The sequence below is a fragment of the Musa acuminata genome, chromosome BXJ1-10, assembly GCF_036884655.1.
Source record: "Musa acuminata AAA Group cultivar baxijiao chromosome BXJ1-10, Cavendish_Baxijiao_AAA, whole genome shotgun sequence".
Lineage (NCBI taxonomy): Eukaryota > Viridiplantae > Streptophyta > Magnoliopsida > Zingiberales > Musaceae > Musa > Musa acuminata.
The window spans coordinates 34,519,145-34,544,186 of NC_088336.1; the positions used below are offsets into that span (position 1 = coordinate 34,519,145).

At 39.1% G+C, this 25,042-nt stretch overlaps 3 protein-coding genes and 1 long non-coding RNA gene across 6 annotated transcripts; 3 read left to right on the plus strand and 1 right to left on the minus strand.

The window, feature by feature from the left end:
• The first annotated feature begins 1,806 nt into the window (after positions 1-1,806).
• LOC103969621 (uncharacterized) lies at positions 1,807-2,456 on the plus strand. Its single transcript, XR_010480190.1, has 2 exons — positions 1,807-1,979; positions 2,067-2,456. It is a non-coding gene; the product is annotated as an uncharacterized LOC103969621 (long non-coding RNA).
• A 741-nt stretch (positions 2,457-3,197) lies between these two features.
• LOC135594672 (serine/threonine-protein kinase-like protein At1g28390) lies at positions 3,198-4,556 on the plus strand. The gene has a single exon (XM_065085095.1). It carries the CDS (start codon positions 3,346-3,348, stop codon positions 4,417-4,419), a length of 1,074 nt encoding a protein of 357 aa, XP_064941167.1. The 5' UTR covers positions 3,198-3,345; the 3' UTR covers positions 4,420-4,556.
• A 2,758-nt stretch (positions 4,557-7,314) lies between these two features.
• LOC135594673 (GEM-like protein 1) lies at positions 7,315-17,443 on the plus strand. 2 transcript variants are annotated; one of them, XR_010480191.1, is made up of 5 exons: positions 7,315-7,783; positions 7,880-7,981; positions 10,057-10,328; positions 16,770-17,163; positions 17,303-17,443. XR_010480191.1 is itself a non-coding variant. In XM_065085097.1 (4 exons), the coding sequence occupies exons 1-4, from the start codon at positions 7,480-7,482 to the stop codon at positions 16,956-16,958; spliced, it is 867 nt and encodes a 288-aa protein (XP_064941169.1). In that variant the 5' UTR covers positions 7,315-7,479; the 3' UTR covers positions 16,959-17,261. The 2 variants fall into 2 exon arrangements, 1 of the variants encoding a protein (XP_064941169.1); XM_065085097.1 differs by lacking the exon at positions 17,303-17,443 and having other exon boundaries at positions 16,770-17,261.
• Positions 17,444-18,321: 878 nt separating this feature from the next.
• On the minus strand, positions 18,322-19,733 carry LOC135595091 (zinc-finger homeodomain protein 2-like). Of its 2 annotated transcripts, XM_065085610.1 has the most exons (2): positions 18,580-19,733; positions 18,322-18,463 (listed from the first exon to the last, which is right to left on the minus strand). In XM_065085610.1, the coding sequence occupies exons 1-2, from the start codon at positions 19,409-19,411 to the stop codon at positions 18,387-18,389; spliced, it is 909 nt and encodes a 302-aa protein (XP_064941682.1). In that variant the 5' UTR covers positions 19,412-19,733; the 3' UTR covers positions 18,322-18,386. The 2 variants fall into 2 exon arrangements, with proteins under 2 accessions (XP_064941682.1, XP_064941683.1); XM_065085611.1 differs by having other exon boundaries at positions 18,322-19,733.
• Positions 19,734-25,042: the final 5,309 nt, after the last annotated feature.

A 25,042-nucleotide genomic window follows, 5' to 3' on the forward strand; every position in this document is an offset into this window, starting at 1 on the left:
TAAAATGAAAATAGGACCATTAAAATGATGAGAGGCGTTAGAAGTCTTGTGTAATTATTGGATATCTTTGAAATTAAAAAAATATAAGATAGTGAGACCAATAATACTTTATAGATCTAAGTATTGGACATCTAAAAAAATACATACATAAAAAGATACGAAATTTGAATAATTAGGTATCACTTTGATGGATGATAAAATGAGAGAAAATTAATGATATGAGAGACATTTGGAATGATAGTTAGAAAATATAAAATAATTAATATTAGTGGTATGATAAAAGATAAAGAAAGATATAAAAAGATCTTAATAGAAACTATAAATAAAAATTTAAATATTCTAAAATTAAATAAATAAATATATTTTATGAATCTTAATGAAGATAAGAGATTAATATAGTCGATTCTAAATAATTGAGATTTATGATTTTATTATTATTATTATTATTGTTATCTAAGAAAAATATCTAAATATATATTATACTAGTATAAGTATTCATGGAAATTAATCGATTGGACCTAATAAAATAAAGAATTTAATAATCTTGTTATGTTTTGGAAATAATAAGGAATAATGATGTTCCCCTCTTTTTCTTTTTCTGTAATTTTATAATTATTATCGTAAAGCTTGAAAAACTTGTGTTTGGGATGGAAACAGATCCCACACTATCCATATCCAATGTCATTCTTTATCCACACGAAAATCCATTTATATAATATATTTTATATTTATTATGACTAGTAGTAGCTTGTGGTGGGTAGAGATGTATAATTTTTTAAAAGTATTCATATGTGAAATAAAAATGAAGAGATGTCTAAAAAAATAATCTCACATTTATAACAATTAAGAGAGTCATACATATATTGGATTGATTCACAATTTGTTAAGATTAACTTTTGAGTTGAATTAGTGTAGCTTTCAATTAAAAGAGTTGGTTTACAGATATATTTTTCAATATTTAAATTCAATTGGACATGAACTCATACCCATATCCCTATCCGGAAACATTGATGGAGTCACATTCATCCGCAAGTCTGGATATGGAATGGATAGATATTAATATAAGCATATGTAATTAATTGTACTCGAACATATAAAATATTGTACGTATCCTTTTTGTGGCTTTTATTAATGGGCTACATACATCTCGAAGGCCCAATATATATTAATGGGTAAAGCCGAAGCCAACCCATTGGTGGACTGAGCCACTCACAAGACAGGTAAGCTTCGGGCAACCGATGCATGGGTACGAGAAGCATTCTGGAAAAATACATTATATCTTTCTTCAAGAATTGGAATAAGGACTAAAATAATTGTATTACGAGCTCCTCAGCTACCGGTCTTCTTAGCCTTCTCACCTAAAATAAATACATAAATAAATATAAAATAATAAGGTGTTGAGTCAGCCTCTACTTAATGTCAAGTTTCTCCGACGCCTTGCACTCTGAGATCTCGACGAGCATCCACGTACGAAGTCCCTTTTGTTTAGATCAAACCTCGGTTGCAGTGGCTTGCACGTTAGAGAAACAGAGCCTTTCGTTGGGGCGGAGAGAGAGAGAGAGAGAGAGAGAGAGAGATTGGTCATCCCTTTTGCCTAGGTGATGGCACCCATACTTTTTGTTCAGATCATCCGTCTCTCGTTCCTTTCCACACGCGGGGTTGTTGAAAGCGACCTCTCCCGTCGATTAAAGAACCCAAGAAGATGTGTGTGGTATTCATCCTCCCTTCCCTTCTCCTCATCTCCACGCTCGCTTCCTTCCGGTCCTCTTCTCTTCCTCATGTTTCCTCCCTCTCTTCCTTATGCTCCTCTTCTCGTTCCGTTATGCAAGGTAGAAGAAGAAGCAACCTGAGCTCTCTGCGATGGGAGGGGACGGAGGCTGTTCTCCTCCATCATCGCCTGTCTGCAGCATGTGCGGCGACCGCGGCCTGCCGGAGGAGCTCTTTCGATGCAAAACCTGCCATGTTAGGTTTCAACACAAGTAAGAGTATAATCCTTTGTCGAAGTGATTCCATCCGAAGCTATCTCCGTTTCATACTTTTACCCATCGATCGACTGTGTCCTACAGATACTGCAGCAATCTCTACCCCAAGGCTGAGGCTTATCGCGCATGTAACTGGTGCTTAAGAGACGTAGCGGCCGGCAAGCCCGTTGCTCCAGAGAACTGCACAGCTCAGAACACCTCCTTCTCTTCCTCCTCTAATGGTGATGTCGTCGGATCAGCTACAGCAGTGAAGCTACGACGCTGCTCTTCAGTATTGAATCTCGACAAGCCCATCAAAAGACAAAGGCTGCCTGAGAGGCCATACGAAGCACGGTCACAAGCGAAGCAAGTCTTCAGAGGTAAAGTTAGGAGGTATAAGTTGCTGGAAGATGTCTCTAGCTGAGTATGTGCTTCAGACGCACTCACTGCAGGGTTTTCCTGCATGTATCTTCTTAATAAGATACCATGTTTTCATGCTTTCGTATTGGATGGATATATCCAACTAAGTTGGTAAATTTGTGTCCCAATTGGAGTCTTCTTAGCTTAAATATCAGTAAATTCTCCCCCTAAAAAAGGGATATCTGTATATTTAATTCGAAGATTGTTTTTGCATTCATGAACTAAACTTGCAAAACCTTTCCTTGAAGTACGAGCAGTGAGCATCCCAAGAACAAGGGATATACGACCAAAGTAACATGGACCTCGTAGGTAAAACACCATCAAGGATGTTTGATTTCTAATTTCACAATCTCAAAGCATGGCCAGGATCGATGTATTGGAATGAGAGTTGGCACCAGATTCGTGCAATGAGACAATGTCAACCTTGGTTGACGTCACCAAGTTGCTCGAGAAGGCATGACAGGGGAAACACGTACATTGCTGGATACCGGAGTTGCATAAACGCCTAAACCTTAAGGTTGTGGACTTTATTAGGGAGTCTCTGACGTCCCATCTATTTTGGTCAAAGTCAAACCCAACGCACAACTGAGTATAACGGAGAGCCGTATTAGATAGAGGAGGCGTGTCAAACCCCAACAAATGGACCCACGCTTCGCCTCTTCTTTCAGCCAACCGCTGCGTTCGGTAAGATCACGAAGGCCACCAGTTAAATGTGATCCTTCCCTTCGCACTTTTTCTACCTGACTAAGGATGGAGAAAAATACGGGCCCCGTAGTACCATCCAATCACCTATCCGGTAGAGAAAAAGAGTATAAGTTAAGTGTGAACCGATTTGCATATTCCAGTGTTCTTCCCCGGCCCTTCCCACTTGCCAACCACCGGGCCTCAAATTTCGTGCCGTCAGCTCCTTCGCCCTCCTCCATTTTACTGATCTCTATCGGTCTTGAACTTGATCTCCAACGAGATGAGGTCTTCCTTCTCTTGCTGCAGAACTTCCTACGGAGAAGAAGAAGAACCAGCTTGGGGCCCCAAGCACCGTGTGTTCACCCACGAGGAGATCGAGTCCGCCACCTCCGGCTTTTCTGCTTCCTCCCTGCTCGGTCGCGGCAGCCACGGCTCCGTCTTCCTCGCCTTGCTCGATCAGGGCCGCCTCCTCGCCGCTGCCAAGCTCCCCTCCCAGTTTTCTATCTCCTCGGATTCGCCCTCGACCGCCGACGCCGAGATTGGCCTCCTCTCCTGCCTCCCACGCAGTCAGCTCCTGGTGAACCTTGTGGGCGCCACGCCGGCCGCCGGGCCCTCCCCACGCATCGCGGTCGTCGACCTCATGCCACAAGGGTCCCTCCACGACCTCCTGCACGACCAGCTCCGCCCAGCACCACCATTCCCTCGCCGTCTCCGCCTAGCCCTCCTCTCCGCCACCGCCCTCGCCCACCTCCACTCCTTCTGCGTCGCCCATCGCGACGTCAAGCCCGCCAACCTCTTACTCGACGCCAAGGGCCGGCCCCGCCTCGCCGACTTCGGCCTCGCCGTGGGCCTGTCCTCCCGGGACGGCCACGAAGCTGCCGTTTTACCGCAGCCTGCCGGCACCATGGGCTACCTCGACCCGGCCTACGTCCACCCGGAGGACGTCAGCACGAGCACCGACGTATACAGCTTCGGCGTCGTCCTCCTGGAGGTCCTCAGCGGGCGGGAAGCCATCGACGTGGAGTACAGCCCGCCGTCGCTGGTGGACTGGGCGAGGCGACTGCTGGAGGAGGGGCGGCACGAGGAGATATGGGACCCGCGGGCGGCGCCGGAAGGGAGGAGGGAGAAGGAAGCCGCAAGGGCGATGGCGGACGTGGCGGGGAGGTGCTTGGTTGCGGCCGCGAGGGAAAGGCCTTCCATGGCAGAGGTGGTGGCGGAGCTCAGGGGGGCGGAGCGGCGGATAGGTTTGCGCGGGCTGCGCCTCGCGCGGTGGGCCATGCGGGGAAGGACGGAGGGGAAGCGGTCGCACCCGCTCAGTGGGAACCGGAGGGTGTCCGACGTGGCGGCCTCGTAGCATTCACGTGGCTTTTAGGTTCACGTCTTCGGCAGACACTTTAATCTTCTGTTTGACGATCGCATGTAATGGATGATGTGGATTGACGCGTGTGTCGCATGGTTGGATAAGAACAACCACCTTACTATTGCCTCCCCCATGAGGGGACCCACATTTGGGACAATGCAACGGTTGAGATATTTATTAGTAGGATTAAAATCTCGTCAAATTCATCTTCAACATAATGTGATTTAAACCACTTTGTACGTTGATTTATGTGTTGTTAGTAACATAAGCCTGCTTTAGCAAAGTACATAGATGTGGACATTAAATGAAATGAGGCACCGCAGTCCCTTTACATAGAACAAACAGCAAGCGTACTTGACATGACTTTACATTATACATATTTGCTTCATATATTACCAATTGACATCTAAATTTTTTTTAAATTTATTATATAGCTACGGTTCTACGGTTGCATTGATGTTTGCTATTCTAAATATTGTTATAAAAATTTATTATTTTACTATTGATATTTTGAGCATTCTTTATAAAAATAAAATCATTGTGTTATTTTTATCCTTCTTATTCTATTTCTAACAAATTATAATTCATCAATATAATATATTTTGTTAATTTAACCTTCTAAAGAGTTCACAATATATGTAGAAAATTTGGTTTAGAGAATTTTTTTTATAAAAATGTGATGTGATGCACTATTATTGAGGAAAATTCAAAAATAGTACATTGCATAGGTGCACCATTTAAAATAATCTTAAATTTTTAGAAAAGCTTCAAATAGGAATCTTATGAAGATATGTCACTGGTTTTCTATTTTTATTTTTTGGTATTTTTATGAATTTTTAGCATTACGTGTCATTTTTATTTTCTTCTCATTTTTCTATTTCTAAAAAAATTATAAGGTATTCGTATAATAATTTTTTTCACAAATGAGCTTTTAAATAAATCAATAATATATCTAGAAACTTTAGTCTAGAAAAAAAAAAATTCCTAATAGGTGATGCACTATTATTGAGAAAATTTAAAAAATTGTGCATCGCATAAATGCACTATGCAAAATGATCTTAAATTTTTAGAAAAATTTTGAATAGGACTCTTATGGATATATGTCATAGCTTTTCTATTTTAGAGAATTTTTTGGGTATTTTTATGAATGTTTAGCATCTAAACATCATATCATTTTTATATTTTTCTCTTTTTTATTTCTAACAAATTATAATACATTCATACAATGTATTTTCATACTTGAGCTTTTAAATAGGCCCTCAATATAGGTAAAAAATTTGGTCTAGAAAAAAAATTTCCTGATGGGTGATGGACTATTTAAAAATAAATAAAAAAAATAATGTATCGCATAGATATACTATTCAAAAAGATCTCAAATTTTTAAGAAAATTTTGAATATTAAACTTATAACATATGCTACTAAGTTTTTCATTTTAGATAATTTTTTAGTATTTTTATGATTTTTTAGCATCTAAAAAGTGTCATTTTTTATTTTCTACTTATTTGTATATTTATAATAAATTATAATACATGCATAATTTTTTTTTTTACATTTGGGCTTCTAAATAGATCAAGGATGTCTGTAAAAAAAAATTATTTGGAAAAAAGATTTCTAATTGGTGATGCATTATTTTGGATGAAAAATTAAAAACTATGTATCGGATAGACACACTGTTCAAAAAGATCTGAATTTTTAGCATCTAAACAATGTGTCAGTTTTTTTTTTTAATCTTCTCTTTGTATTATTTTATTTCTAAGAAATTATAATTCATCCTATAATGTTTCTTTCATATTTGAGTTCCTAAGTAGATCAACAATGTATGTTAAAAATTTTGATCTAGAAAAATAAAATTTTAATCTGTGATTCACTATTTTTGATAAAAATAAAAAAATAATACATCGCATTAAAACATTATTTAAAATGATCTTAAATATGGAAAAAAGAAGAAGATAAATAAGAAGATGAAAAGTAACAAAAGAGAAGCTTTTTATATCTTCATCCATATTTGCATTAGTGTTAGGTGGACAACACCATTATATATATATATATATATATATATATATATATATATATATATATATATATATTCAAAAATTCGCCTAAAAACTTTTATCGCATAGGTTACGTTAGGTGGGGAACTGCCTTCCTGCCTGCCTTCCACGCCACTGCAGAGGAATTCATGCTATTTATTATCAACCAATCATTATTTATTTGATAGAATTAAATGAGTGAATCAAAAAATTTAAATCTAATTTGTAGTAATTGATATATGTAGTCATGTAACAGAAAAAACATGTGATGCCACACATTTAGTTTCATTATTGTTGTCTGCTATTGTTTGTTTTAATGTGTAAGTAACTATGCTGGATGGGTTGGGTAGGAATCAAGGACCAACTTGCAGTTAGGTAGGTAGTCCCAAGTGATGGACCCACTCGGCCACATAGCTTGGTCACTCCAGTAACAGGTCTCAATCAGGGTGTCAATTTTGACCTCAAATCCAACAAGTCAATTAAATGAATCGGATGAGTCCGTGGGTTAGGATAGTCCCGACAATCCATGCCAGACATTCATTTTATTGTGGGCTCTAAGGTTAAATCAAGTGGCCCAAGTCAATTTTTTTGCATGCAGAGCCCAAACCTACGACGGACAGATCTCTGCCACGCTCTCTCCACCGCACTGGAGAGGAGCCGACCGGAACGGAATCCAATCGAACCAATTACGAGTCGGATACTGTAGAGGAAATAACGAGCTGTCACAACCGTTATCATGTTTGTATCCATCAAATCCAAATCCATGCACTGTGACCCGCTCCGATTTGAAGTTTTTATAACGGTCAAAATTACATTATAACGGTCGAAAATTTCGAAAGCCCTGGTGTGCCGTTACGACGCCGCTGCCTCGTGTCACAAGTGTCTCGTGGAGCGTTCTTTGGGACTCGACTTAAGTACGATGATTTAAACGTGGTCCGGCGTAGGACCGCATCCGAAATTGGAGCTTTGGAAACCTCCACCTCGAGGAACGAAGAGCAGCCCGAGGTTTCCGACCCGATCGCGATGGATTCGGCCGTCGATCTAGTTGCCAAGACGGGATCCGACGGCGGACACTCGCCGGACGTTGCCCCGCGCACGAATCACCACGCGGAGGACGGCGCTTCCCCTCCCCCGCCGCCGCCGCCGCCGCCTCCTGGTCCTGGTCCTGACGACCCCCAGTCCCAAAAGCAGTCCAGACCCCAGACCCTGCCGCCTGATCCGACTACGATCGAGGCCCCGCCCGCCCCCGCCGCCGCCACGGCACCGGCTGAGTCGAACCCCTACGTTGCTCGCTCCCCCGCGGCGAACTCCTCCTCCTCCTCGAAAAGTAGAGCTTTCCCCCTTCTTTTTTGTTTGGGGTGCGATTTTTGGTTTGTCAAGGTCGAGCATTGATTGGTCGGAATGGTTTTTTTTGAATGGTTAGGTACGACGGAGACGGTGAAGAACGTGCTTAAGAGATGGGGGAAGAAGGTCGGGGAGTCGGCGAAGAAAGCTGAGGATTTCTCCAGAAATACATGGCAGCACCGTGAGTATTGCAATTTTAGGGTTCCTCCTCATCTCGTTTTGAATGCGTACATCTTAAAAGGAAATATATGTGCTACGAAGATAGTTATGTAGATACTAGAATGGCTCTTTCCTTCCCTTCTCTCGCCCTACTGATTTGCAGTATAGAACTGTGGAATTTTGGATGCATGGCTTATTGGAACTTAGGATCCTTACTTTTTTGTTGATAGTAAGCTCTAAGTCGTTCTATGTAATGCAGTTTTGAAATGAGATAAGATGAGAGTGAACAAGGAAGATCACGAAATTATTGAAAATCCGGATGTAACATTGGGTTCTTACAATTTTGAGGTGCGATAAGATGCGAGTGAACAAGGAACACAAAATTATTGAAAATTTAAACTGGAAATCCAATGATATGTCAGAATGGTAAACGATTGCAGCAGAAAATTTATGATATTCTTATTCTTTGCCTGTTGCAGCAAGGTAATCCTTTTTGGCTGTTAATTATAGTCAGTTATGTTTCCCTGTTTGGGATCTGGTAAGGATATACTGCTTCTAAAACTTTCCAAAAATAGTGTGCAAATCTGTCATATCTTTTTCTTGCATTATGATCTGATTTTAGTTGCAGGGAATAATGGTAGTTCAGCCTGTTGACTTGTTAAATGACTAATTCCATTTTATTCCCATCCTTCATTCCAATTGAGACGTTGTAATTTGATTTTTCAGATTGACTTTTAACCTGCTCGAACTATGTATCCTATTCATAGGCATGGGTCTAAGCTAAAGACAAGTTTTTAAAGCGGAGTTAATTGTTTATTTACGGTGGTAGCAAGCTATATATGCAAGCAGTAACTTCACGGGGTATATGCTAAGAGCATCACAGTAGGTCATGCAATTTAAGAAATAGTTTTAGTTGTCCTTTGTTGTTTGTGTGAGAAAAGAAGAGGAGCAAGGGAGGGGGGTAGATAACTTGTGCAGATGGGTGGATAAGTCATATGGCTGGCTCTTGCCAATAGTTTTAGCCATTAGAAGGGCTTGTAAACTAGATTTACTTGGAAATTTGAATTGTTGACAACATAGAACTAAAATGAACAAAGTTGTAACTTTTCCGTTCTCTTTAGAATTAACCTGCAAATGCCTATATTATATATGTTTATGTTTAATTATATTATAGCCAATAACTACAAGCTATTTGATATAGATTGTATAACTTTTGTAAGTCAAACAAAATCTGGATCTGATTCTCTTTATGAAGTCTAAAATTTGACATTGTGTAGGAAACTCTATAGAACTTTGCTATTTTAGGTTATTATCAAACTATGAGGTCAACAATGGTTGATGTAGCCTACTAACACCTGCTATTTTTGTCATGTATAGCAAACTTATGTAATAAAATGCACAGTGACAATTTAGCCAATAATATACATGTTTATATTTAGTTAAATTATAACCAATAACTACAAGCTATTTGATATAGATTGTATAACTTTTGTAAGTCAAACAAAATCTGGATCAAATTCTCTTTATGAAGTCTAAAATTTGACATCGTGTAGGAAGCTCTGTAGAACTTTGCTCTTTTAGATTATTATCAACCTATGAGGTCAACAATGGTTGATGTAGCCTACTAACAACCGCTATTTTTGTCATGTATAGCAAACTTATGTAATAAAATGCACAGTGACAATTTAGCCACATCGACCATGATCACTCACCTAATTTCACTAATCATGACACCATTTCTAAAATTTATAAAATGTGCATGCCATACAATTTTTTTATACTATCTATACTTCAGCACATAGATATAGCTTGTTCCATGTTTTAGGATGATCCTAGAAAAAAACACCAAAACTCTTATATGCGCCAGTGGATTTCATGTGTCATGCTGAATTTAGTGTAAGACTAATAATTGATGAGTCATTTTAGCTGATTCATTTTATTTTCAATTAATGTACCTTTATTTGTCTTTTTTATCTAAATAATTGTGTTGATCTTTGCCCTTTCACTTCCTTTTATGAAAACTTTATCATTCTTACTCTGCTTATTTAGTAGGCCAGTGGCATATTTATTGATGTTTTGTGTTCCTATTCATTCCAGTGAACACTGGACCCAGTTTTGTTGAAGCTACCATGGGAAGGATTGCTCAGGGTACCAAAGTGATTGCAGAAGGTGGTTATGATAAGATATTTCGACAAACTTTTGACACACTTCCTGAAGAGCAACTTAAGAAATCCTATGCGTGCTATCTGTCAACATCTGCTGGTCCTGTTATGGGAGTTCTTTATCTCTCCACAGCAAAACTTGCATTTTGCAGTGACAATCCTCTTTCCTACAAAGTCGGGGATCAGACTGAATGGAGTTATTATAAGGTATGCATTCTGAAACATAACTAGCATCATGAACTTGTGATCTTATTTTACTGGATTCCATCGAGTACAGGATAAATATGTCTATGGAAATATCAAAAACTTTTATTAGTTTGTGCATCGATGTATACATAGTCAGACCTAGAAGAACATTTTCAAATATACTAACAATGACATTTATGTAGAGGAGAATGGGAGCTAGCTTTCCCAACATAGTGAAATTTTTTGACATTTCACCTTTTGGACCTTCATATTAGATTCTTTGTTAAGCACAGGAGCAATAAGCTCTGGGAATGTCTGAGAACAGAAGGAAAATAGCATATACGCTAAGTTTATCCAACAGAATCATCCATCCGAAGTATCTTTCAACAAAATTTTAGGAGTTGATATTTCTTTTGTTAGCTAGAGAAGGCCATTTATGACATTGTGCATACATGTGCTTCAGCATATTTTGTACTCATGTACATAACAAAGCAAAATATTTATTATTTACAATTTTTGAAATTTGACACATAAGCATGGTAGGAATAAGCACCATAAATGTTCAGTCCAAGAAGGGAAAGACCATATGCACTTAATTTAGCCAACAGGATTCTTTCCAACCTTTGAGGATTTAACATTCCTCTTCGAAGTTCCTCTACTACATTGTGTGAACCATATGCATGAGCAGACACACTATTGCATGTACAAAGGGAAAAAATATTTGTTAATATGCTTACAATTATTGGGATTCTACTCAAGTTTCTTATAGAATGATCTAAAGAGCTTCTAATTTTTATGATCGCAAGAAAGGGTTAGATAGACTATGTTGTTTGTCCAAATATTTAATATGAAATTGGGATCCATTTTGTTTAAAAGTTTTGGTGCCTTTATCACCCGAGGAACAATGACAAGATTGCCTTGAACCTTATTGTGGGAATTTTCATAGAGAACCAAGTTTATATTTACTCATTTGAATTAATACATACATATGTAATACGTAAAGTCCATAAGCATGTGTGATCGTGTCTCTGAGTACGAAGAATACATGTTTTATATACATGGATGTAGGTAAATAACACACTTGTGTGTACTTTATAGGCTTATCTATAAGTAGATTAAGATATAATGCTAAATATTCATTAATTTCTCATAGATGATATCATATCATGAAAGAAGATCATAAAAAAACATTACATGTGACCTATATGTGAGGATTAACTTATCTTACAAAATTTTATTAAAGAAAGTGAAATCAACAGAAAAGCAGAGGCTTAGTGAATGAGAGTAAAGAAAGAAAATCATTAGGCATTATAGTAGATGTGGTAAGTCCTTTATAGATAAGTTTTTTATAATGTCTTTTTTTGTAACACTAAGCATACAACAATAATAACAACAAAGTTGTAAGTCCTAGCTATTTGGGGTCGGATACATGGATCTTTTGCTGTTATTGAGATTTGTAAAAAACCATATGCTTATTAGTTAAGAGTATTTAAATTTTTATTTATAGTTTTCATTGAGGTCTTTTTAAATCTTTATCTATCTCTTCTCGTACCACTAACATTAATTATTTCATCTCTTTTAATTACCACACCCGGAGGTCTCCTCAGTATATGCCTCATACCATCTTAAGCGATCTTCTCTTATCTTATCCCCTATTGAAGCTTATACCTAGGTATTCATGAATAAGAGTATTTCTTTTCCTATCTTTCCTAGTAACTCTATACATTCATCGCAACATTCTCATTTCGACAACACAAATTTTTTGTATATATTTTTTCTTAACTACTTAATGCTCGACCCATAAAGTATTATTAGTCTCACAATTGTTTTATATTTTTTTTTTAATCTTATCCGATGATCACACAAGACTCCTAATGCCTCTCGTCATTTTAATTATCCTGTTTTTACTCTGTGAATAATATCTTCATTGATCGCTCTAACTTGTTAAATAATTGATCCAACATACCTAAAGCTTTTATCTAAGAGACTTCTTTTCCGTCCAATTTAATTATATTTTCTTGTCTATTTCTTGAATCATTAAAATTATATTTTATATAGTCAGTTTTAGTCTTTCATTAATTTTACTTAGGCTTTCATTAATTATGGCAATATCATCAGTAAATAACATACACTAGGGATGTCTGTCATGTAAATGATTAATAAGTTCATCAATTATCAATGTGAAAAAATAGGGACTTAATGCGCTACGACACACTTCTTGTAGTTCTAACACAAGTAATTATATTATTATATATATTTTTAATAATATCGATATAATTAGTGGATACACTTTTCTTTTTCTAAAAGCTACCATAATAAATTTCTAGAAACCATATTATTGACTTTATCTAAGTCAATAAAAATCATATACAAATATTTTTTTTCTCTATATTCTTTTACATTAATTATCTTAATAAATAAATAACTTCTATAGTTGATCTTTTAGGCATAAAACCAAATTGATTTGATTAACCATAAAATCAAATTGATTTTTAGAGATATTTATTTCAAGCCTTATCCTACTTTTGATGACTCTTTTCCATAGTTTCATAATATAGCTCATGATTTTAATTCTTCTATAATTTAAATAATTTTTTATGTCATCCTTGTTTTTGTAAATTGGTACCATAAAACTCTTTTTCCATTCATCAGGCATATTTTTGAATCTTATGATTTTGTTAAATAATTTAGTTAACCATCTCAATAGGGATATCGTTAAGCCTCACACTCTTAGCTATTTTCATTTTCTTTAATGCATCTTTTATTTCATTAGCTTTAATTTTATGAATAAATCTATGATTATTAAATCCATCACCATCATTTCTCATTAAATCTAAGTCCTGTGTGAAATATTTATTAAATAATCTATATAAATAAAATTTTCATCTTTCTTTAATCTCATTATCATTAATAAGTATTTTTTTTATTTTCATCTTTAATACACCTAATATTATTTAAATTCTTAAACTTTCTTTCCCATACTTTAGCAATTCAATATATATCTTTTTTTACCATATGTATTACCTAATCTATTATAAAAATTATCATAAGCTTTCTATTTTATCATACTAATAGTTTTTTTAGTCTTTTTTTAGATTATTTATATCTTTTAAAATTTTTCTCATTTATAATTTTGCTAATCTTTTAAAATATAATTTTTAGTAAAAAATTATTTTTTGAACTTCCTCGCACCACCACCAACTCTCTATTAAGTTTATATCTCTACCCTTTGTTTCATTAAAAATATCCTTTGTTAAGCTCCTAATCTTATTGGCCATCGTAGTTGAAATAATACTAATATTATTCTTATTTAAGTTCTAAGTCGTCTTCCTTTTCATCTTATTCTTAAAAGTGTTTGCATTATCATCTTTAAAATTCCACCATCTAGTCGTAGTAATTTTTTCTACTATCTTTTTTTTACTTTTATTTTCTATAGTAAATATCTAATACTATCAACGTATGTTGATTCGTCAAACTTTCGCCAGGTATAACTTTACAATTCTTACAAATAACTTTGTCTACCTTTTTAGTGAGAAAAAAGTCTATTTGACTACAATTGTGACCATTCTTATAAGTAATTAAATGATCATCTCGCTTTTGAAGTAAATATTTATAATTATAAGATCGTACAAAGTTGCAAAATCCAAAATCATACCACCATCTTCATTTCTCTCCCCATAACTAAAACCTTCATGCCCCCCTTTATATTTACTATATGTTTTCTCTACATGACTATTCAAATCTCCTTCAAGTTTTTTGGTTACAGGCATTCCTTGAATGATATCATATAAGCTTTTCCAAAATTCTCTTTTGGTTTGATCATCTAATCCAACTTGAAGGGCATAGACACTAATGACATTCAAAACATCTTGTCCTTTCACAAATTTTAGAACTATAATTATATCTCTAAATCTTTTTACATCTACAACATTGCTCTTAATATCCTTATCAACAACAATTCTTAGACCATTTATGTGTTTACCTAACTCTCTATTCTTGGATTCACTTTTATACTCCCATTGGTCCAAAACAATGAGAGAACTTTTGCCTACTTAACACCACATCCGGGCCCCGATGTGATGGGCCGCTTCTGGTCGACCTTCTAACACACTGTTTGCAATTCAAGACACCTAGGTGGTGAAGGTGCCTCGCATCACTTCCAGGTGATGACCTGGCTCTATATTGAAATTGGTTAAGATCTATCTTCATAAGATCTGATATAGTTTTATGTTGGTTGTTAGTGACCTATCGTAACTCTCTGCCTTTTAATTCGGGCTTGGGATCGGTATTGGTGGTGTTTAAAAATAAATATTAGATTTAATAAAACCATTCTTTTTCATTGAGATTCGAACTCAAGACCTATCGTTTACTAAATGGGTGCTCTAACTAACTGAGCTATGGTAATACTAAGCATGCATCTCAAAATAACAATTTTGCTTCACTGATGAACGCTATATGATTAAGTTACATATTCTTTGAATATGTAGTTAAATCTTCTCTTCTTTTGGAAATTAGATTTTAGTTACTAAAAACTTTTGAAAATCTTTGACACTAAACTTTTTTCATGGGGTTGATGGTAATTACAATGGAGATTTATTGAATCCATGCCGTAGGTATAGCAGTAGCATATATGACATTTTGGGAACTAAAGTTGATGCTTGCAATGAAACTGAGCTAAAGTTGATGCTTTTAACCTAATATTTTTACAACAGCCTACAGGTGCCATTTGAGGTAAAAGTAATGCGTATAAATAAATTAGAAAGATCCCAGATAGACCAAATTCCAATAAAACTAGTGTCCTGTGGTTTATTTGTATCAGCTTTTTGGATGAGATGTCAGTGGTAAAAAATTAATAATATTATAGAGTTGTAGGATTTGTGTTCAACTCTCTGGGACACAGTTTGTCTCCTTATTTAAATTTCACTTGTGGGCTGAGTCACACTTCTAGCCCACAGGTGAGAGTGAGTTTTCGAATATAAATAATAAAATCTGTCTCACTTATTATGCTCTTAAATGTCATAGTAGTGGTTAAAATTTGAGTTTTGATTTATGTAAAAATAACATTAACCTCAATTTTATACTTTTGGCATATCATCCTGTTATATCTTTAAGGCCTTCTTTTACTGAGAAGAAGGCAGATCATCGCTTGTTTTCTCTCAGCCAACTCTCCTTTCTTCCTCCCCCTTTTCTCTTTCTAGGGAGAAGCAGATATTCCTCTTGGATAATATGATGATCGAGATCATATTTTATTTTTCTCACGACTATAAATAGACTCTAATTTCAACTTCTAATTTTTTTGACGATATCATTGCATCATGTCATTGTGAAATGTTCATATTATATGTTGTTGTCACAAATGACAGTGTTCTACCATCATACTCAAGAACACTTAATTTGGAATTTGAACCATGGTTGCAGTAATTTACTTGGCTTCTTCTGATGTATAAATTGTGAGATCATGGTAATATCCCACTTTGTCCAGATTTCTGCTATCTGCCTTAAGTACCTTTAACCCTTGTGTTAATAACATTTTTGTATACTTGAATGTTACAAAATCAAACTGGATGTGCAATGAATTATCTAGTTTAATCGGGTTGGTTATTGACAAGGTCTACACCAGCTTTCATTGGTGTGAGCTCTGTGAGCCCTGAAGAATTATCTGTTCTGGGTTAACTTGTAAGGTTCGGCCCCTTAGGTCTTGGATCTAAAAATGCTTCTTGGAGACGATCACCCCTGCTTCCTTATTTTATTTGGTGTGAGCTCTGTGAGCCCTGAATAATTATCTGTTCTGGGTTAACTTGTAAGGTTCGGCTCCTCAGGTCTTGGACCTAAAAATGCTTCTGGGAGACGATCACCCCTGCTTCCTTATTCTGCCCTTTATTGGGCCTTAGTTCTGCAACTCTCTAACCAACATAGGATTAAAAATAACCTTATTAATTATTAAGCTTATTTTATTTGAGTTCTCGCTGGATTGGGAAATGTGTAAGATTGATAGAATTGGTTGCTGACATGTTAGGAGTATCTTTTGACCTGAAATGCACACATTATTTTCTTTACTTTCTTATATTCAACTTCATCCGGAGACCTGTGTTATTTCATACCTGTGTGTTATTCAAAATCACCTAGTGGAAGGAGCTTTCTGGAAGTATCTGAAAGCATGTATGATTATGTATTATTTGCTCATTCCTGTGGAAATTACCTTGCCCTTGTTTCTGCAGATAGTTGTGTTGCTGATTTTATTTTTCCTTATTTCTAATGTGAATTTTTTTCCTCATGGAATAAATACATTACCAAGTTGATTCTCCTTTGTAATTCTTTTCAAATTTAAAATGATGATCATAATGTCACATCCTGTTGAATGGAGAGTCTTGCAACACATTGAAAATTGTGTTGCTGACCTCCCTTCTTTTTGAGTAATGATGATTTGAAGATTATGAATTTATTTTCCTGGTTTATGAGCAGGTTGTTATTCCTTTGAATCAGCTCAAAGCAGCTAATCCTTCAGTCAGCAAAATGAAATCTGCAGAAAAATATATTCAGGTTGTTTCCATAGACAACCATGAGTTTTGGTTCATGGGATTTGTGAGCTATGATGCCGCTATCAAGAATCTACAGGAAGCTTTTCGTGATGCACAGGAGTCTCAACCATAATAATGGTGGCTTCAAGCTTGAGGCCATTTAAAAGCTTTACAAGGGACAGCTTGACATCCCCGAGGACACTTGCCGTGACCATCAGTGAACTCATGATCTGGAATGTTTGGTCTCCATCTATCCAATATCTTGAGGAACAACAGTATAATTCTTTTAATTTCAGATGATTTAAGTTGCCTTTATGGGTGTGTGTTTATCACTTGGCGTAAGTTCCTGTGTTCATGAACTGCCCATGTTTAGTTTTTGCATGGATTTGGTTAAATTATCACAGTTTTATTTAGTAAAGCTCTATAAGTTGTGTCATTATCAGATGACCTTATAAGTTTCATTGTATCATATGACAGAAGAGCTATTAAACTGCCCATGTCCTCTGGAAGGTCAGTGCCAGGGCCCAAGAACTTGTTCTGGTGATGATGTATTATCATGAACTGGGTAACGGTATATTTCTGGACTGGTGAAATTATATTTGCAGTTTATATTGGCAAGAGTATCTTCTACTGCATTTTCTATTTTTATTGTTACTCACTTGAGAGATCATTATAGTTTTATGGCTGTGGTCTTAGCAGAGGCTAAGTGTCTTATGTATAGACTAACCTAGAAAACGGGAAAACTTGTGCTATTTAAAACTTGATATTAGCTGAGCAAGAAATGACCCATCTGATTGGAGTAAATTTTGATTTTTGATCTTTTTTTTCTTCCTTGAGACTTGTTCTTAAATAATATCACTTTCTATATATGATTCATAATGTTTTAAATTTATGCCACGGAAACAATTTTGAATTAAGAGTCAATATTCATGTTTGTTTGTTTATATGATTACAACTATTTGACTAAATATCTTTTATTTTGATGGATTAAGTTGCTGGTTTTGATTTCTTTTTTCTTCTGAATAAATTTGTAGGAGACTTCTTGGACATTAATATTATTATAATCTGAATTTTATTTCAACACCTTCAATCTCAAATAAAATTTAGGGGGAATAAATCATGCATAATGAAGTTGTTTATCTTCGACCTTATTTCAACACCTTCGATCTTTGCTTTATATATATATATATATATATATATATATATATGGACTGATAACTTTTAAAGAACTCGTAAATCAATTCCTTATCTTTAAAAAAAAAGCTTAATTTAATATTTCAACATTTTCGAAGTTAATAAGTCAATTAATTTGTGTCAGGTAAAAATGGCATTCAGCAGACGTGTTAGTCTACGTCTGGACCTTTGTGGGAGAAGCTTTGACTGACTGATTAAGATTCAATGAGCCTTGCCATTAGGGAAATCATCCTTACGATCACACGGTCCCACCCATCTCCCCGGTGTTAGACAACCCACACTGCACTACATCACCAACAAGGTAACGAGCAATGGCGCACTGTCCTCCATCATTAAGATCACGTAAGAGCGACCCACCCATCATCAATCAACCATCACAAGCCTCCGTTGAAATCCAAACACCAGAACAAGAAGAAGAAATGGAGATGCAAACAGCCAAGAGTCCTAAAAGGATCAAGGGGATCAAAACAACACCACCTACCTAGCAGACCAAAGGACTAAAGGAAAGAAGAAGAAACCTTCCTTAATCGGGAGGAGGAGGAAGATTTAGGGTTTCTTACCGAGGGTGTTCTTGTTGTTGTGCATCCACACCTTGAGGACGTGCCGCTTGATGCACGTCTCCTCGCAGAACTGCTGCACCGCAGCCTCGTCGTGCTTCTGAATCCGCCACCCCAGCCGCTCCGCGAAGGCCAGCATCTTGTCCTTCTGCTCCTGCGTAAACTTGGTCCGAAATCTCTTCCTCGCCCCCGACCCCGACGCCGCCATGCCTCCTCCGCTGGCACCGCCGCCCATCGTGGGGTTCGACATGTCCTCCTGCTCCTCCCTGCTCTGCGCTCCTCCGCCCGACGTCGACGGCAAAGCCAAAGGCGCTGCCCTGTGCTGCTGCCCCGCGAATGCCGCCGCCGCATAGTGGTGGTGGTGGAGGAACTCGGCCGTCGTCCGGTAGTAGGGCGAGAACTGGGAGTGGTACCCTGAGATCTCCATTGCACCACCACCCCAGGAGGCCCCTCCTCCCCCCGCGCCACCTTCCTCGGGGTCCTTCCGGTGGAAGTTGCGGTGGCAGCCGCAGGCGGCGCAGCGGAGCCCGTCGAGGCTCCCTTCCGCCCCGGCCGCCATGAACTCTCCGCAACCGTCCACCGCGTGCCCCCCGATCCCCACCGCGTGGTTCTTCAAGCACTCCCTATACCTCCCTCTTCCACCTCCCCCACCGTATGCTTTACGATGGCCTGAACCCCCCACCGCCATCGTTCCCGCTGATTCCCCTCCTCCGCCCATCTTCGCTCCACCACCTCCTCCTCCTCCTCGACCTGAATTCTCCATGGGAGTGTCGTAACTAGAACCCACAGGCAAATCCATCTCCTCCTCCCCCTCATCATGGTCGTCGAAATCCATGCCCACCGGCTCTCCCCCGTCAGATCTCCGGATCGGCTCCTCCGCCGATTCCTCTCTCCCTCTCTCCTTCTCTCTTCAGCTCAAGCTCAGGTGTAGAAGAGGACAAGAGCGAAGAGTGTGGACGCCAACAATTCTAAAAACCGTCCTCTACTATAGCTTTGTGATGATTCTCTCTCCCTCTCTCTCGCTTTTCCTCGACAAGCTGACTTCTCTTCATGGAGTGAAGTGCCACTCGCTCCCTTGCTTCCGATGCCTGCCGGCCAAATCCACCGGCCGGTCCCGGTGGCTTAAGCCCAGCCCTAAGCACCCTCTCCCCACCTACTTAAACGCACCCCTCCCCACTCATCCGTGCGACTGCTTAGATTTTTACTGTGTTACTCTCACCCGTGGATGCACTGCACATGCGTCACGTCAACATGAAGTAAACACGCCCCATGATACGAATCACAAGCAGAACCAAGATATAACTCAATATTATACTCGAGAATGACAATGGGCCGGAACAAAGAATCTAAGGTTAAGGTTCTTAGTATAGCTTCGTTCCATCGGTTGACCAACGAAGCTTTGGTTGACTGGTGTTAGGAAGTTGACCGACAACAATCAACTACATCATGGTTGATTATGCAATAATAATAATTCTAATACAATGGCATCAAGTAACTTAGTGCTAACCAATTGATGAGATAATGTTGGAAGGATATGTGTGGAATGAGGAGTCCAAAGACTTGTATTAGCTGAAACCTCATCTTAGTCACCACACTCCGATCCGATCTGGTCCTTCTCTTCACGCAGCAAGAGCCTCGTTGCTCATCTCAACCTATGGGAACATGCAAATTTAAGTACTCTTCTCTATTCCTCATGTACAAATCTTATAAATAGAACACTGTTGAGGTCAGAGGTGTTGCTGTTTAGCTTGGAAGAAAATGTACGCGCCTCTGACCAGTCTTCCACGTCCCTTTTGAAGTAGAAAACCCTAACGTTTTGTGGTGATGATAGAGAGGAAGGGGGAGTCGCACTTATTGGAACTTGGTGGAAGTGGGAATGGCTAAAGACAGTGCGTAGGATAGATTCCAAGTAAAAACACGTCATGTAAGTAAACGTTTCACCTGATAGTATATATTTAATAAAGGAAGATAAGCCTGGCTTGTATCAGCTGTCTGTCTCGCATCAAACATCTACCACGCTTCTCAGATAACGTGTCCGATGGTGATGAAAGTACAGGCTGAGCGGAAAGAGATGACCACCGTTGTGGCTGGCTGTTTGTTCATGGAAGAAAAGCTGGTTGGTGTTCCGGGCACAGGGGAGGTGAAGGTATGGCGTGGGGAAAGGAAGGGTTCATGTCATGCGAGAAGGGCCAGGCCATCAGGGGTTGAACTGACGCCATGCTCTGACGCCGTACGTCAGGCCTGTCAGCTGGCAGGAGACCACCGACGGGGGTGTGAATGCATGAGAGAGAGAGAGAGAGAGAGAGAGAGAGAGTTTGACAAGCAATGAATGATGCTTCGAAATGTAGCAAGAAGAACGGCGACAAGGGAGCACACGACACTGTATCGACTCAGTGTCGCAGTGAGGCACTGTAGCAGGAGCAGCTGCTGGAAGAGGAGGTGATGTTTCATGTTTCACGCACCGTCTTCTGCTGATCTCGCAAGAAGCGCAACCACGGGAGGACCAGTCAAGTACCACCCAACAACGGTGCCCCGTGGTAACACGGAAACCGGTTTCGGAACTGTTCCAAGAGAAAGAAGGCACATGAGAGAGAGAGAGAGAGTGAGAGAGGATAATGGATGTGGACATGACGATAAAAGATTGGTCTGACCGAGATTTCCATTTCTATGCTTCGCAGGCTTTTCCCACTTTCGCTTTACCTCTTTTTTTCTCGCTCCTACACATGCTCTTTTGAGATGAGATGGATTTCATATTCCTCCATCTTCCCAACTAGGCATCACCACCAATCAACTCGAACGCATGGTTCCTTGCTATACTCTACGCTTAAGATTCGTACTGTCATATCATATTTTAATCGAGTCAACCTTACATCCCATGTTAAATCAAAGCATGGAAACTAAACAAAGGTATAGACAAGGGAATGCTAGTGATGTAGCGGACATTATGCAGTATGTATGTAATAGTTGTTGCTTCGATGATTCCCGCAGAGTGTTCACAGAAGGCAGGGAATTACAAGTGCCGAAACGTCTGTGCAGCGCTCGTTCCTCATCCCAGCTTCTCCCTCCTCTTGCACCGTCACCCGTTTGTCTCATTTCTCCCACACACATACACACGCAACCAGCGGACACCTCACACACGGATGCCCCCTGTCCCAACACCTCCATACGAAACAAAAGAACGAGAGGGCACGGACAACAAAAAGTGGATCCCTTTGAGCAGTGCTGGAGGAGAAGGAATGGACCATGTCACCTTAGGTGTGGGGTGCGCGTTCTTTGGGATCATGATTGGTCACTTTCAAGTTTGGCTTGCTCGACATGTTATCCCTCCTTTTCCCCGTCCGAACACAGATGTCCCCGCTTCCCCTCACGCCAAGCTACACAAAGAAGATAACATCTGCGAGCTGCGGGCGAGAACACCGGGATGTGTTGTGTTGGAAACCGAGTGGATGGATGCAACGTCGCTGATCGAGGCGCTACCACAACATGCCAACACAATAATACTTGATTAAGACAATTCGTGGGAGATGCTCCAAAGCGGAGCCTGCGTTGATCTAAGTCTCCAAACTTACTCATGCCTAGTTTTGACTGTTTCGCATGTGAGTGCGAACAGTGGCAGTAACTCGAGAACCTTTACAGAGCTGTGCAGGTTAGCAGTAGGATCAGCTACAGAGCTGACTCTACGTCACTGGATCGTGAGAACCTTAACACTGGCCACGTACAGTGGAGGTACCGGGTTGGGTATGCTGCAGTCTCGGAGTCCGTCTTCTCCCTCGGATCTTAGGTGGAGCTCGATATATCATGGTGGGTGGGCGAACATCGTTCAACATGTGGGGGCAGTGATGCACGTAGGGGAAGACATGGATGCATGTATGTGGCTTTGACCCTCTCGTATCGCATGGTTTTACGCGGGTCATCAAGGGACGTGCGCGTTCTGCATGTGTTGGCTGTTTCCCTCTGTTTGCAAGTGAGGCCAGATTAATGATGCATATAGATTACGAAATATTATATCGTATCATCATCCTGAATGCATGAGAGTGGAAGTAGAGAGAGGGATTTCTGGTTTTAAATAGTAATAGCGGGGAGGGGTGATAGCTGGAAGAGAAATTGAAAAAAATGATGGGAAAATGGGATTTGAGAAGGAATAGGTGATGAAGAAGTGGTAAAAGGATTTAAAAGTGATTATATCAATGATACTTCAAAAGATTAGGAGTGAAGAAATATTGTTTTGGCAAGGAAGGCATTAATTCCAATGATAACATTGAATTAATCATATCTTTGTCAAATACATGTATAGTTGGTAGTAAGGTTACATAGATGGATTATGATATGACGAGGGTAATAATAATGATGGGACGCAAACTGACGTCGCCTGCTCTTGAGTGACGTCTCTTGTGTCATGCGAACCGAGGAAGCACATGGGTCATCGTCTGACCTTACAGCGCTGGGTCGAGACAGACCTGAATGCCGACCGAGGCACGTTGCCATCCTACAAGAGCCCGGTCCTTCACGCAACCCCAACGTCGGAGTCAGATGTCTTCCCAGGTACGGTCCTGCTCTCTACAAGCGGACACATCAACAACGATGACCTTCCCTATAAAAAACTCTCGCGTTCGAAACGAGGGAGGAGGGGAAAAGAGAGGAAAAAAGCCTTCTAAGATTGTCGACTGACTTGATCGTCGGAGGGGTCGGATCGAACTCTCTCGACCCGACCTGTATGTAGGGACGAAGACGGAGCGCCACTCTATTGCGCGCCCAGGTGAGGAGTTCCCTCTTGGAGGAAACGACTGTCCCGTCGAGACCGGATCAACGCACTCAGCTACCTCAACACTCTCAAGGGTAATCCCGAGATATCCCTGCTCATTCGGACCTGAACTCAACTGCGTTGGCCCCAAGGCCGCGGCTTAAAGCTGTTGACACCAACATGATACAACTTTTTGGTGACATAGAATGGTTGAGGAGATGTGGCCATCTCGGTAAGCAATGCTAGAGAAGGTGTGGCGTCTTTTGAGGAGGCTCATGAAGGGATATTGTGATTGGACTAGCTTGTTTTTGTGTCAAATTTAATAGGCCATAGAAGAAATCACCAGAGAAGATGATGGTGGGATGTTGGAGGGAAAAGCCTAAGGAGGAGGTGCAGATGTATTAGTGTCGGACGTAAGGGAAACCAAAGATGAATTTGGATAATACTCCACTTTATGACATGCTCCAGGAATAATTAATTTCATAAGCTGTAGTTTGAAAAAAAAATGGGTCTCTCCAATCTTAATCTATAGTCCTTGGGGAAGAGAGGAGATAGGTCGATAAGGATACATGCTCTAGCAAATTTGCCTCCATCACATTTGATAGTAATATCATCATCTATCTTGACAGGTTTGCCTCATAGAGCATTAATTTAATATAGAATATAGAAACTTAAAAATTCAAGAAGGAGATCGATGAAATGGATCTAAATTGGCATTTGCTTAACCATGTCATGTCCTATAGGGGAAGAAAGTTGTCTCCCCAAGGAAGAAGACAGAGGAGAGGGCTTGACTCTGAAAGAACTAAGGTCTCCCTCCCTATAAGAATAAAAGTCATCTCTTCTTTCCAGTGGAAATGAAAACAAAAAATATCCTATTTGGATACTATAGGAAGGATTCTACAGTTTAGGAAGATTGATATTTAGGATTTGAAGAGTTGGGACCTTACCAAAAAATTTGCCATAGAGATTACCAAAATGATTTAATGAGAAATCAATATGATATTTTATTTATTTTTTAAAAAAATATTTTATATTTATTTATATGATTATTTTTATTTATTATAAATTTAGGCCATGTAAATTTTTTATAAGATTATGTATATTATTTACTTATTAATTTAAATAAAAATATGTATTTACTTTTGAATAAATATTAAAACATATTATAATGATAAATTTATCATAAAATATTCAAAAAAATTTTAATATACAATTTTAGCAAACAAAACTGATGTCTATCTGTTATTTTTTTTTCCAAAGTATATTGAGAGGAATATACTTATGTGATATTTTTTTTAATATACACGTGTCAAATTCCATCAACGTGGATTACCCAAACCGACGGATTACACTTCGTGACGTCATATTCTGATTTATTTGGGAAAAAATTGAAGGCAGAAAACACGTGCCAAGTGCCAGCGTCACTGTGGCGGCCCGCGCTCGGCCCCTGAGACATTGCCCCTTGCGTGATCGGCGGCGGCGACGCCAGCGCATTGGCGGAGGTAGCCGGAGAAGAAGGAGATGAAGATGAAGGCGCTGATAAGGACGACGACGACGGGCATGGGCCCAGCGGCGGGTCCCGGGAGTTGACCAACCAATTCCGATTGGCATGCGGACTCCATCGAGTGGGCTTTAACGGTTCAACCCGCGGACTTGCAAATTCGCAGTTAGCTCTTGAAATATATCGACATCTCACGTAGCAAAATATACAGCAGTCTTTGATTG